A 13,967-nucleotide genomic window follows, 5' to 3' on the forward strand; every position below is an offset into this window, starting at 1 on the left:
AACTCTTCATCTGTTCCAGGGTCCAAACCTCAGTTTGTAAATTCTATTGGGTGCCACCCTGGACCACATTTTCAAGGTGTAAAATCTTCTGAGTTAACTCCAATTGCAAAATTTCAAGGTATAAAGCCTTGTGAGTTGAATTTAGAGAGGGAAAAAACTATGATAGTTAACTCTGGACTACATTCACAGGATTTGAAATCTGAACTGACTCCAGGGTCAAGGTTGAAATCTGAACTGACTCCAGGGTCAAAATTTCTAGGTTTAGCACCTATGGAATGCAGCCCTGGACCACATGTACACTGTGTAAATTCTTCTAAATTGAATTCAGAGCCAAAATTAGAATTTATAAAGTCCATGGAATACAAACATGGGCCAGTATTGCAAGATATTACAACTTTTGAATTGACTTCAGGAATAAAAATTCCAAGTATGAAATCTGAATTTCACCTAGGGCCAGAGCAACAAGGCATAGAATCTGTTGTATTCAACTCTGTACAACATGTACAAGATATAAAATGTGAATTGACTTCAGGGACAAAGTTCCAAAATGTGATACCAATGGAGTTCAACTCTGATCTTCAACTTCAAGGTACAAATTCTTCCAACTTGAATTCAGAATTTGAATGCATAAATTTTAAGTTTAGTCCAGGGCCACAGGTGCAAACCATGAAGCCCTCTGAACTGAATCTTGGGTCAGAATCTCAAGGTACAAAATCTGTTTTGTTCAACTCTGGGCCCTACTTGCAAAGTATGAAATCATCTGAGTTAACTGCAGAAACAAAGTTTCAATTTTCGGAGAACCAACTTGAGTCAGGGCAGCAAGTTGTACAATCTCTGTTCACTTTGGGTCCTCAGTTAAATGGTATGCAATCTTTACACCTGCATACAGATGTACAGTCTACAGAGATGAGTAAACAGCCATTGCCTTTTGGCGAGAATTCTGTAAAATTGATTTCAGGCCCTGGGCTGCAGGACTTGGAATATGGGGTATATGCGGTAGAACCACGTTTTCAAAGAGTGAAATCTGTGGAATTAAACACAGAGTCACATCCTCAAGGTATGAATTCTGAGAAGTTGCCTTTACACCTCAAGCATCACAATATGTTTGCACCAAAGCCATATTGTCAGGCTATGACATCTCTGGAGTGGAAACCAGGGCCACAACTTCAAAGTGTAAATTCTTTAGGGTTGACATCATGCCTCAGTTCTCAATGTGTTAAATCTGTGATCTTCACACCGAACTCAGGTTTTCAAAATGTAAAACCTGTGAATCTGAGGCCAAGGTCCCAGCAATATGAAGATATGGACTGCCAAGAGTTGAGTTTAGGTGTAAAATCAGTGATGTTGACACCAAAACCAAATAGTGAGTTTCTAACAGGACCAGCATTGGCTAGTGTCAAATTTTCAAATTTGTTTCCTGAATCACAGCAACAAGATGTGAAAACTTTGGAGTTTACTCCAGAGCCAAAGTTGCAAAGTATAAAACATCTGAAATTGTCTTCAGTGTCTCTGCAGCAAACTGTAAAATCTGTGGAGTTAGCACCAAAGTCACTGCCTCAAAAACAGAAATCTGGTAACCAAACTCCAAGAAGTGATCAAACCACAGAATCCTCTGAAGTTATCTCTGGCCCAGGGAAACAGATTGTAGAATATTCAGAGATGATCCCAAAGCCAAAGCAGCAAGTCCCTACAACTGTGAATTTTAATTCAATATCAATTTACCAAGCCCCAGAATCTTCAGAAATGACACAAGAGTTGGCACAAAAAGACACAGAAACTGTGGAGAAATATGTGGGACTGATCTCAAAGCCAACAGATAAAGCCACAGAATTTTCAGAAATGCCTCTACAGCTAGATCTTCAAGTACCAGAATCTGTTGATCTGGCTTCGGTGCTAAGGGATCAAGGCTCAAGATCCTTAAAATTAACCTCAGAGAAAAGCTACCAAATCCCAGAAACTCTGGGGATGCTCTCTCAATCATGGCCTCAAGTTAAGGATTTGGGGGAGTTATATATAAAACCATTACAGCAAGTTATAGAACCTGAAGGAATGATCCAAGAATTCAAGCATCATGCTACAGAAGATATAGGGTTGATCTGTGAAGCAAGGTTGCAAGGGAAAGAATTTCTTGGAACAACCCCAAAGACAATAAGTCAAACTACTGGATATGCTGAGAAATCTCCAAATCACTATCCTCAAACCTTAGAACCTGTGGGGATAATCTCTGAGAAAAGAATGCAAAGGGAAAAAACTGAAATATCATTGCCAAAGCCATCATATCATGTCCCAGATTCTGCTTCAGGGATGACACCATGGCTAGGACACATTCAAGGTCCTGAATCTGTGGAGCTTACTTCTGAGGAACCTATGGAATTGACCCCAAAGTCACAACATCATGTGGGATCTTTAGGAATAACATTAGGGTTAGGAGATAAAGTCCCAGAATCTGTAACTCTGATCTCTAAGCCATCACTGGAAATGGAGGAATCTTTAAAGTTGGCTCCAAAGCAAAAAAGTCAAGTTGTGGGACATGCAGAATCTATAGAGCTCAACTCTGAGACATGGCAGCAAGATAAGGTATCAATTGGGCTAACAAAGTCACAGAATCAAAGAAGGAAAAATTCAGGGATAGCTCCAGCAGGACCACCGAGTCAAATTATAAAAGGTAAGAAGATTAGTCCAAAACCACTGGATCAAGTCACATCACAGATTCAAGTTGCTCAGTCAGTAGGGGTGATGCCAGCAGCTCCCCGCAAAGTTGTTGAATCTGTGAAAGTGACCCCTAGGCCACCACTTCAACTTGCGGAGTCTGTGGCAACACCAGGGCCAAAACCTCAAATGGCAGAAAATATTGAGTTGACTCCAAAACATCAAGATGTAAGATCTTCAGAGTTGATCTCAAGCCCATGGTTACAGAATATGAAATATAAGGAATTAATCACAGAGCCAACACATCAAATTTTGGAAAAGACTGTGTTAACCCCAGGGCCATTGTATCAAATTGTAAAATCTGAGGAATTAGCACCAGGACCAGTTCCTCAGGTTGTAGGCACAATAGGAGTAGCCAGGGGATCAGAGATTTATGTAATGGATTATTTGGATTTAGTCCCAATGCCATATCTTCAAGAACTGGCACAACCTGTAAAATTAACTCCCAGGCCAAGTATTCGAGTGATGTCTGCAGAATTAGCCTCAAAACAAACATCTCCATTTGAGGAACCAACAATATTGAATCATGAGCAAAAGTTGACGCCTGCAAAATCCACAGAGATAAAAACAGAGTCTCCTAAAGTTATGAAATCTGAGGATTTGAATCAAGGACAGATGTGTCAAAATTGGGACTCTAAGGAATCAATGTCAGAAGAAGAGTCACAAGTAAGTGATTTTTTCTTAGAGTCCCTAAACAGCTCTTCAACCCCACTCATTTCAAGTTCTGTCAAAACATCTGAATTAGGAAGCCTTTGGGGTTCTGGGATCTCAGAAGTATCAAGAGCTTTGGATATGAAGAACCTTGGGACATATATTTTGCAGCCTGAAGAGTCCTATTCTGACTCTGTTATGATGCAGTCATCATCTCTTCTCTGGGACCTTCAAAATGAACCCTCTGATAATACAGTGGACATTGTGGAAACCCCACATCCTGAGACTGTGGGAGTGGATATTACATCTAAGAATAAAACTAAGAAGAAGCAGATGGAGAAGTCAGAGGACTCACTCCAGAACCATTGCCAACATCCATCACGAAGCCGGAGATCACCATCTGGGACTTTCCAGGGAAGATCAGGGTCTCAAAGAGGTTCTGCTCGGCCTTTCTTGGGCAGACAACAGAATGTCTGGGAGAATCATGTTAATAGGCAGCGACTACCTAGAAAATATCTCTCTGCTATGCTAATGCTAGGGAATGTCTTGGGGACGACTATGGAAAAGAAGCTTTGTTCTCGAATATGTTTAGCAGAAAGAGCCACTACAGATATCTGTAAGTCTATTCAGAATTTATTTGGGGTTCCAGCTGAACTGATGGAATTTTCCCAGAGCTTGCTAGAGAATGGTCCATGTACTATTTCACAGCCTTCAGTGGTCAAAAGTTACATTCAGAGACATACTTTATGCCACGGTCCTGATCAAAGAGGGACTCTAAGGATGTGGACACGTGGCTCCATGGCTTCCATAATACGGCAATACTCTGGGACCAGATTGGGCACAAAGAAAACAGATTCAAAGCTCAGTAATATATCCCAGGAAGTCACTCAGCATATGCCTATCTTATGTGCCGAGGGCCAGCTTCCTGCCCTAGCAAAGTCAGAGTCTTCTATCAAGATATATTATAATAGGGAGGATCCTATTTCCCAGGAAGAGAGTGAAAACACACAGAGTGATTCACAGAGAAGAATTTTTAAGTCCCAACACTCCTTCAAGCCAAGTTATCTTTCTCCAGTCAAGACTGACTTTTCAGAACAGTTTCAATTGCTACAAGAACTGCAGCTAAAAATAGCAGCAAAACTCTTAAGGAGTCAAATACCCCCCAATGTGCCTCCACCTCTAGCTTCAGGTCTTGTCCTAAAATACCCTATCTGTCTACAGTGTGGCCGATGTTTAGGATTTAATTGCTGTCATAAAATACATACCACTTTTGGGCCTTATCTTCTTATCTATCCACAGATCCACCTTGTAAGTACTCCTGAAGGCCATGGTGAGATTCGGTTGCATCTTGGCTTTAGGTTGCGGACTGGAAAAAGATCCCAAGTTTCAAAGTATCATGGAAGAAGCAGACCCATGACACCAAATAGTCCTATAGCACCATCAAAAAGGAAAGCTAAAATTTACACTCCAGTTTCTAAGAATCCTACTCCCACGAGAGATTTCCAGTCTAGAGCTTTCCAGTCCCCTGCTCCTGTACAAGTCTATAGCAAACAAAGGCAATGGGGTAGCCCTGGTCTAGTAGGAAAGACAGAAATTGGAGAGTTTGGGCATTATGAATTGTCTCATGTGCACTCCCTATCAGAGAGTGACTCTGTAAGCTGCTATCAGGATGAAACATGGGCTCGAGTGAGAACCAAAAAAACCTGGGATTCAAAATTTCCAGTGAAGAGAATCAACAAAGGAACACCAAACACAAACAGTGGAACCACAATACAGAGTCCCTCTAAGGAATCCCCAGCCCCTTTAAAAAGAAAGAGGACTGTAGTAGCTCATACAAGTTCTGCTTCCTTAAAAAGACCAATTAAGAAATCCCCCCAGCCCAAGTTCCTGCGACTGCTCTTTCAGGGCCTCAATCAGGCATTCCAAACAGCATGCAGAATGATAGCTTCTTTTGGACAGAAGCCTGAGGACAGGAGCAGGCCAGATGATTTGTGGTCAAGCAAAAGCTATGATTCAAAACAAAAAGCCAGGGACTACTGTTTACCAAAAGATAAAAAAGGAGAGAGGACACCAGTTGTCAAGCAAAGGCCACCTAGTCCAAGCACTAAGAAGGAGGACATATTGTTGGAGGACACAAACCAAAGCAAATCAGCTCAACAGCCACAAACAGAGAGCCCTTGCCAATCCAGACCTCTCCAACTGCCCAAGCCCACAGTGTCCCAAAGAGAGGTCACTTTACAAACTGTTACTGTCAGGCAGACTTTGGGTGTAGTTCAAAATGACAGCAGCAGCAGTGCCAAGAAAACCCTCCATAAAGATGAAATTTCCAGTCAGAAGTCGAAGAATTTGCTCAAATCCGAAAGCGGACTTCAGGTGAAGAGAAACGCGCACAGTTACCATAACGGGAAAGGCCCTCACAAGGAGGCCAGCTGCCACCAGGGGGACAGAACCCTGCGGAACGCCCCTGAGAAGAGCCAGCGCAGCCCTTCGGACAGAACCCTTTCCAGTGTCTCTGAGAGGAGCCATCAGGGACTCTCAGAGGGGACACATCGCAGTCCCTCGAAGAGGAGCCATCACGATGCCCCAGAGAGGAGACGTCACAGTCTCTTAGACGGGAGTCATCAAAGCTCCTCAGAGAGGCCACCTCACAGTCCCTCAGAGAAGAACCATGTCAGTCCCTCAGAGGTGGTATGTCCCAGTCCCTCAGAGAGGAGCCGTCCCAGTCCCTCAGAGAGGAGCATTTGCAGTCCTTCAGAGAGAAAGCAGCATAGACCTTCAGAGAGGAGCCATCGCAGACCCTCAGGGAGAAAACATCACAGTTCCTTAGAGAGACCTCGAAGTACCTCAGAGAGGAGTCATCGCACTCCCTCAGAGAGGAGCCGTCGCAGTACCTCAGAGAGGAGCCATCCCAGTACCTCAGAGAGGAGCCGTCGCAGTACCTCAGAGAGGAGCCGTCGCAGTACCTCAGAGAGGAGTCATCTCAGTACCTCAGAGAGGAGCCGTCGAAGTACCTCAGAGAGGAGCCGTCAAAGTACCTCACCCAGGAGCCATCGCAGTTCCTCAGAGAGAAAACGTCACAGTCCCTCAGAGAAGAGGTGTCGCAGTCCCTCAGAGAAGAGGTGTCGCAGTCCCTCAGAGAGGAGACTTCGCAGTCCCACAGAGAGGAGCCGTCGAAGTACCTCAGAAAGGAGCCCTCGCAGTCCCTCAGAGAGGAGCCGTCGCAGTGCCACAGAGAGGGGCCGTCGCAGTCCTCGCAGTCCCTCAGAGAGAAGACGTCGCAGTCCCTCAGAGAGGAGCTCTCGCAGTCCCTCAGGGAGGAGCCCTCGCAGTCCCTCCGAGAGGAGCCGTCGTCGCAGTCCCTGCGAGAGGAGCCGTGGTAATTTCTCTAAGATATCCTTTGGCAGTCCCCCTGAGATAAGAGGACACAGTCCTTCTGGGAGAACCCATCACAGTCACTTTGAGATGAGGCAACACAGGCCCCCTGAGAGGAGCCAGTATCGCCACCCTGAGAGAAGTGATCACAGTACCACTGACAGGACCTGTCACCGTCCCTCTGAGAGAAGTCAACGTCGTCATTCCAAGAGGAGACACCGCAGTCATTCTCAGAGAAGACACCGTGGTCACTCTGGGAGGAGACACCGCGGTCACTCTGGGAGGAGACACCGCGGTCACTCTGGGAGGAGACACCGCAGCCACTCTGAGAGGAGACACAGCAGCCACACTGAGGGAATCCATCAGAATCTCCCCAAGGAGAGGCTCAAGCACAGCTCCCCTAAGGAGAGGCCCAGACATAGTTTGTCTAAAGATTCCAAGAATTACTCAGCCATGCCTCCCGCAGACCAAAACGAGAACTTCAAAAGCAAGACGAGTTTGGAGGCCCGAAGCTAGTAGATGAGGAGAGCTCTGCCCCTGTTATAAATCGTCTTCCTTAAATTTTCACCCTTTCCTGGCTTCTTTCCTGCTCAGCCACTGCCTCCAATTCCTGCACCCTCAGCAATGAAAGGGCTGCTTGATCTCTCTACCTGGGGGAGGGGGACAGAGAATGAGTCTGTAATTTCTCTAAGATCAATAAAGGGGCAATAATTGATCTCCATGTGCATCTACAGGACCACGACCGGGGTGGGTGCGGAAAACTGGGACAAGTGTTGTCGTGCAAAGGGACTGAGCACCGGGCGGGAGGCCCGGGGCCGGCTGGTCTCCAGACCCCGCCCCCTCGCTCCAGCCCCGGGCCCGCGTTCTCCCAGGCCCCGCGCCGCAGTGGGGGGTGGGGTCTCCGGAACCGAGGGGGGCACGTCACATGACTCTCCAGCCGCAGCCCCCTCGGAAGCTGCTAGGCGGAAGTAGACGTTCAGAACCGGGCTAGGCGGCGCGGAGGCCACATCCGGGAGAGGCGAGGAGAGCGGAAGTGGCGTTGGTCTGGCCGGAGCCCTTGGGTGAAATTGTTAGGCGTGGAGAGGGAGTGATGTCTTCCAGACTCGGTGCAGTCCCCGCTGTGAGTTCCTTGGGGTGACCATGATGCTTTAGAGGGAGCGCTGTGGAGCCAGGAGCACGCGGCCCCTCGCTTTTGTCCTGTGCTCAGAGTTGGTTTTTATCAGACCCCATCGTAGGCCCCACCCTTTTAGATCACATCCACCTGCCCCCCTCTTCTTTCCCCACTTTTTTTGCTTGTTCCCCACCTCCCTGGATTCAGTTCCTCTCCAGATTGCCATTAGTTTCTGTTTCTTTTACATCCCACAATGCCTCCCATAGCCGTTGTCTTTTTTCGCCTCCCTGTTAGAGCCTCTGCCTGGGACAGAGCTTTGGGAATGGGGGAAGATGAAGGCGCAGGTATTGTCACCCGCCTGTGCGTTGTAGGAAGGGAGCACCGTATACTTTTTCTGAAAAGTGCTGCCTTTTTCCGTTTGAGGTAGTTGCCCCGGGAGAGCCTCATTTCTTCTGGGCACAAGGGGGAGTCATCTCTTTGTGGTCGAGGTCCAGAGGACCCTAGCCCTCACCCTGTGCTTGTGATTTGCTAGACCCCGGGACCCACGTCCTTTAAGCAGCAGAGGAGCACCAGGATCGTGGGAGCTAAGAAGTAAGTGAGGTTTTTCTGAGGTCTTTTTATAATTGTGTCGCCAGAGCTGACAATTGGATTGATGAAAATATCCTGTATCCGCACTGCCCAGTATCATAGCCACCAGCCACGTATGACTTTTAAGCACTTGAAGGTGTAACTAGTGCAACTAGCAAATGGATTTTAATTTTTATTACATTTTAATTAACCAAATTTAAATAGCCACCTGTAGCTAGTGGCTACTGAATTGGACAGTGCAGGTCTAAACCTAGTGTAGTGTAGTGGAGGAAAACAGCTTGCAAAAAAAAAAAAAAAAAAACCAAAACCAAAAGAACAAATTATAATAAAACTAGAACATATGATTCAGTGGTAGTCCAGCATTTCTCCCCACATGAAATTCGTGCTCATAAATACATTGATGATCTTGGAAGGAAGAGAAAATATGGTTGGGGGAAATTCTTGTATTTTCAAACTATTTGGCTGCAAGTCTGGCTTATTATTTTGTATGCTGAATGTGCTAAGTTTTTCATAGTTAAAAGAAAAAAAATTGAGACTCTCATTAGATGGATTAATTCATTCAGATAACATTGACTAAATGTCTGCTTTTTTGCCAGCTGTGTATTTAGATATACAGAAATGGAAAACAAAAGTAGAAATCCAAAGAGGGGATTTGCAAAAAATCAACAAAATACGGTGTAATAACTAAATATTTTAAAGTGAGAATTTAATATAGCTGTTAGGAAAAGGGAGTGATAGTCTGAAAGGGAGCAATAACCACAATAGATCATCTGTAAGCATAGGCTTGAAAGTGGAGGAATGATGCAGTTAGCCAGGATAAAGGATTTTTCTGAAGAGAGAACAACATTTGAATAGGTAAAAAGTAAATGGGATAGCAAGGTGTTCTATATGACTGGAATGGAGAATGGGGTGGAGTGGTCATTCAAAGAGGTTAGCCAGATCATGAAAGGTCTTTTTTTTGGGGGCGGCGGGGGGAGGATACCCGTTATTGAACTCAGGGGTGCTTGACCACTGAGCCACATCCCCAGTCCTATTTTGTATTTTATTTAGAAACAGGGTCTTACTGAGTTGCTTAGCGCAGGCTTTTGCTGAGTCTGGCTTTGAACTCGAGATCCTCCTGCCTCAGCCTCCCGAGCCCAGCTTGAAAACAAGCCTTTTTTAACAGCATGCTCAGGTGTTGGACTTTTATCCTGGAAGGGAAAGGTCACTCTGGTAACTTTATGTAAGATGGATTAGGAAGTGTGTTGGAAAACTGGTTCAGAGGCTATTTTAAGAACAAAAGAGAGGAATGAAGAATATGTGGGGAACAATACATAGGAAATATACATGATGATATAGGCTAGAGCTAATCAAAAGAAAGACAGGATGTCTGTGGGTTTCTGGCACTGGCAAACAGCTGAAGGTTGGAGTAATTCACTGAACTGGGAATTTCTGAATGAGGAGCAACATTTGGAACAAACATAAATGGATATGGACCTCAGGTGAAGGGCTGGTCTGAAATGAAAAATTGAGAATTATTCGCTTTAAAAATTAACTGAAAACATATTTTCTTCTACAAAATGAGTATTCATGATATCTTCTAGGGAATGTGTTTAAAGCAATATTTCTCAGTGTGTACCTTGGTTCACCCAGGGATGATTCTTAAAAAGTATAAACATGGATGGGCTTCCATCCATTAATCAGAATCCAAATCATTGGGATTAGGGTGTGGGAATCTTTATTTAACTAGCTTCTTTAGAAATTGTGAATTTGAAGAAACAAAGGTGAGAAGAGACTAAAAAAGAGTAGAGGATGAAACCATGGAGAATATTAGCCTTTATTTTAATTTAATTTTTTTGGATTGAACCTAGGGGTGCTTAACCACTGAGCCACATCTCCAATCCTTTTTATTTTTTGAGACAGGGCCTTATTAAATTGCTGAAGCTGACTTTGAGCTTGAGATCCTTCTGCCTTAGCCTCCCAAATTGCTGGAATTACAGAATTGCTGAGAATACAGGCATGCACCACCTGGCAAACCAGCCTTTATAAAGATTTTGTAGAATTAAAGAAGTCTGCACACTGGGTGCAGTGGCGCATGCCTGTAATTTCAGTGGCTCTGGAGGCTGAGGCAGGAGGATCATGAGTTCAAAGCCAGCCTCAGCAGAAGCGAGGTGCTAAGCAACTTAGTGAGACCTTGACTTTAGATAAAATACAAAAAATAGGGCCGGGGATGTGGCTCAGTGGTTGAGTGCCCCTGGGTTCAATCCCCCTGTACCAAAAATAAATAAATAAAAGTCTACAAAGAGTACTGGGATGAACTAAAATACTTTTTTTAGTGAAATCTAAATATTTACATGTAGAAGAATGAACTAGAAGGTCTTAAAAATTCTTATAGATCAGAAAAGGGTTGAAAATTGGCTTAACTTTTCATCTTTGTAATCAGAAGCAGAGACTTGCCACATTGGTGATAAATTATAAAATCACCATAATTATGATAGCCATTATATCATAACAAAGCTTTTTCTTGTTATGTTTATGGAAAGGGAAGTTTGAGATTAATCTGGTTTCAACAAATGGTCAAATGTTCTGAATTGATAGTATAAAATATTTAATGGTTTTTGTTGAGTCCTTTACAAACAAAAGACAGACTTAGAGACAGGGATTCCCTAGCCATCATGACTTAATCTCCAGTATATTAATCAAGTTGATCATATGATCAACTCTGGATCTTTTACTGTGTTCATGCTTATTCATGAGAAAAGATATATGTATTTCTGTGTCTTACACTAAGAAACTTGTATAGATGGGGCTGGGGATGTGGCTCAAGCGGTAGCGCGCTCACCTGGCATGCGTGTGGCCCTGGTTCGATCCTCAGCACCACATACAAAGATGTTGTGTCCACCAAAAACTAAAAAATGAATGTTAAAACTCTCTCTCTCTCTCTCTCTCTCTCTTAAAAAAAAAAAAAGAAAAAAGAAACTTGTATAGAGTTTCCTGAGAGTAGTCACATGGGACTTGGCTGTTAATGGCTGGTTGGTACAATCAAGTCTTTATTGAGTAGTGATTGATCCCAGTGTTTAGGATGGTGGGTTTCAGCCCTAAAGGACTGCCAATTTCCATTTGAAGTATAATTGATATAAAATAGACTGTACTTATTCAAAGTGTACACTGTGAGCTGGGGGAATATCTTGGTGGTAGAACATTTACCTAGTGTGTGGCAGACTCTAGGTCTAGTCCTTACAAATAAATAAATACTACCTTACAATCAGTTTGTTTATAAAATGCATCTCTGAAACCATCATTGTAGTCAAGATAACAAACCTTTCTATCTAACCCCAAAGTTTTTTTTTTGTTGTTTCCCTTTGCAGTCCATTTCTTTCTCTTCTCCCATCCTTAGGCATTACAGTCCTATTTTCTGTTTATGTACAGTGGTTTACATATTCTAGAATTTTATAAAATGAAATCACAGTGATTCTCTCTCTCTCTCTCTCTTTTTTTCTTGTACCAGGAATTGAACCCAGGGTTGCTTAACCACTGAGCCACATCCCCAGCCTGTTTTTACTTTTAAATTTGAGACAGGGTCTCACTAAATTGCTGGGGGCCTTGCTAAGTTGCTGAGGCTGTCTGAACTTGAGATCCTTCTGCCTCAGCCTCCCAAATCACTGGGATTGTAGGCTTGCGTTGTTGTGCCCATCTCATATGAGTCTTATATGGACAAATATTTCCATTTTACTTGATTAGTACATAAAATAGTATCTCCCATCCTAGGTTGACTGGATTATGTGGCAGAGTATGTTTATCTTTTTATGAAACTGCCTATGCAAAATAGTATCATTTACATTCATACCAGTAGCATAAGAATTGATCCTTTTAATTTTAGCTAATTTAATAGTTGTATAGTGATGTGATTTTAATTTTTGCTTTTTATTCATTTTAAATGATGTTGAGCATCTTTTCATGTTCTTGTTGGTCATTTGTTTATCTTCTTTTGTAAAGTATTTACATCTTTTACCCATTTTTAAAAAATGGGGTTGTCTTTGTTTTAATATTTTAAAAAATCTATACTGAATATAATTCCTTTGTCTAATAAATGTGTCTTGACAAACAAAATCTGGTTTGTTTTTCATTCTCTGAGTGATGTCATTTGAAGGACAAAAGTTTTAAAGTATCATTAAAAAATTGTTTCATTTGCCAGGCATGGTAGTATTCGCCTGTAATCCCAGCCACTCAGGAGGCTGAGGCAGGAGGATTGCAAGTTCTAGGCTAGCCTCAGCAACTTAGTGAGGCCCTAAGCAACTTAGTGAGACCTTATCTCAAAATAATAAGTAAAAAGGGTTGAGGATGTGTCTCAGTGGTTAAATGCCCCTGAGTTCAAGTCCCAGTACCAAAAAAAAAAAAAAAATTGTTCATTTATGTTTCTTGCTTTTTTATTCGCTTTAAGAAACCTTGCTTCCCCTAATTGCAAAGATTTTCTCCTATCTTCTAGAAGTTTTGTAGGTTTTTATACATAGGTCTTTGACCCATCTAGAGTTAATTTTTGTGTGTGGTGTGTGGTGAGGGTCAATGTCAATATTTTTACATTAGTATATTCAACAACTGTTGAAAAGACTTTCCTTATTGAATTGCTTTGATACCTTTATCAAAAATCACTTGAAGCCGGGCATGATGGTGTACACCTGTAATTCCATCTTCTTGGGAGACTGAGGCAGTAGGATCACAAGTTTGAGTCCAGCCTGGGCAACTTATCAAGAACCTCTTCCAAAAAAATTTTTTTAAAAAGGTCTAGCTACACCACACACATACATAAAAATTCAGTTGCATAGAGCTGGGGATTATAGTGCATTGGTAGAGTGCTTGCCTGGCATTTGAGAGGCCCTGGGATCAGTCTCCAGAACCTAAAAGAAAAAAAAAAAAAAATCAGTTGAACATGTATCTGTATAGGTCTGTTTCTGGATAGTTCTTATTCTGTTCTGTTAATGTTTAGAGTTAAGTCTTGAAATTAGATAAGGCAAGTCTTATCTCTTTTGGCATTTAAAAAAATAATTTTAGTTATTCTAGGTTTTTTACATTTTTATATAAATTCTAGAATCAAGTTGCCAGTATCTATAAAAAGAAACATGTTGAGTATTGATTGGTATTATATTGGATCTAGAGATTCATTTGAGGAAAATGCCATTTTAACATTTTTCTTATTTATGAGCATGAGGTACTTTGCCGTTCATTTAGGTTTTCTTAACACTCTTGGCAATGTGTTGTAGTTTTCATAGTAAAAGCCTTTGGATGTCTTTTGTTAGATTTGTTAGTATTTTATGTTATTGTAAATGGTATCATTTTTACGTCACTTTCTAGTTGCTTGTTGCTAATATATAATAATTGACTTTTTTTTCCTTTCCTTTTCTCCCCCTTTGTTACTGGGTATTGAACCCAGGAGCACTTTACCACGAAGCTATATCCCCAGCCCTTTTTGTTGTTGAGGGTCTTGCCTAGTTGCTGAGGCTGACTTTACATTTGTGATCCTCCTACCTCAGCCTCCTGAGTTGCTGGGATTACAGGCCTG

General features: G+C 42.6%; 2 protein-coding genes across 4 annotated transcripts in view; both read left to right on the forward strand.

The window, feature by feature from the left end:
• Positions 1-7,349, forward strand: part of Spata31h1 (SPATA31 subfamily H member 1) — a 31,866-nt gene extending 24,517 nt beyond the window's left edge. Inside the window, exons 8-9 of the mRNA XM_071601987.1 lie at positions 77-589; positions 1,058-7,349. Coding sequence (XP_071458088.1) covers positions 77-589; positions 1,058-7,248 — 6,704 coding nt within the window. The 3' untranslated portion in view covers positions 7,249-7,349. The remainder of the gene's footprint in view (positions 1-76; positions 590-1,057) is intronic.
• A 332-nt stretch (positions 7,350-7,681) lies between these two features.
• The window catches only part of Znf512 (zinc finger protein 512), a 32,236-nt gene continuing 25,950 nt past the window's right edge, over positions 7,682-13,967 (forward strand). For all 3 annotated transcript variants that reach the window (XM_071601449.1, XM_027933428.3, XM_027933429.3), the window contains exons 1-2: positions 7,682-7,852; positions 8,376-8,434. In XM_071601449.1, coding sequence (XP_071457550.1) covers positions 7,823-7,852; positions 8,376-8,434 — 89 coding nt within the window. In that variant the 5' untranslated portion in view covers positions 7,682-7,822. The remainder of the gene's footprint in view (positions 7,853-8,375; positions 8,435-13,967) is intronic.

The sequence above is a fragment of the Marmota flaviventris genome, chromosome 14 (assembly GCF_047511675.1).
Source record: "Marmota flaviventris isolate mMarFla1 chromosome 14, mMarFla1.hap1, whole genome shotgun sequence".
In the NCBI taxonomy this organism is placed as follows: Eukaryota; Metazoa; Chordata; class Mammalia; order Rodentia; family Sciuridae; genus Marmota; species Marmota flaviventris.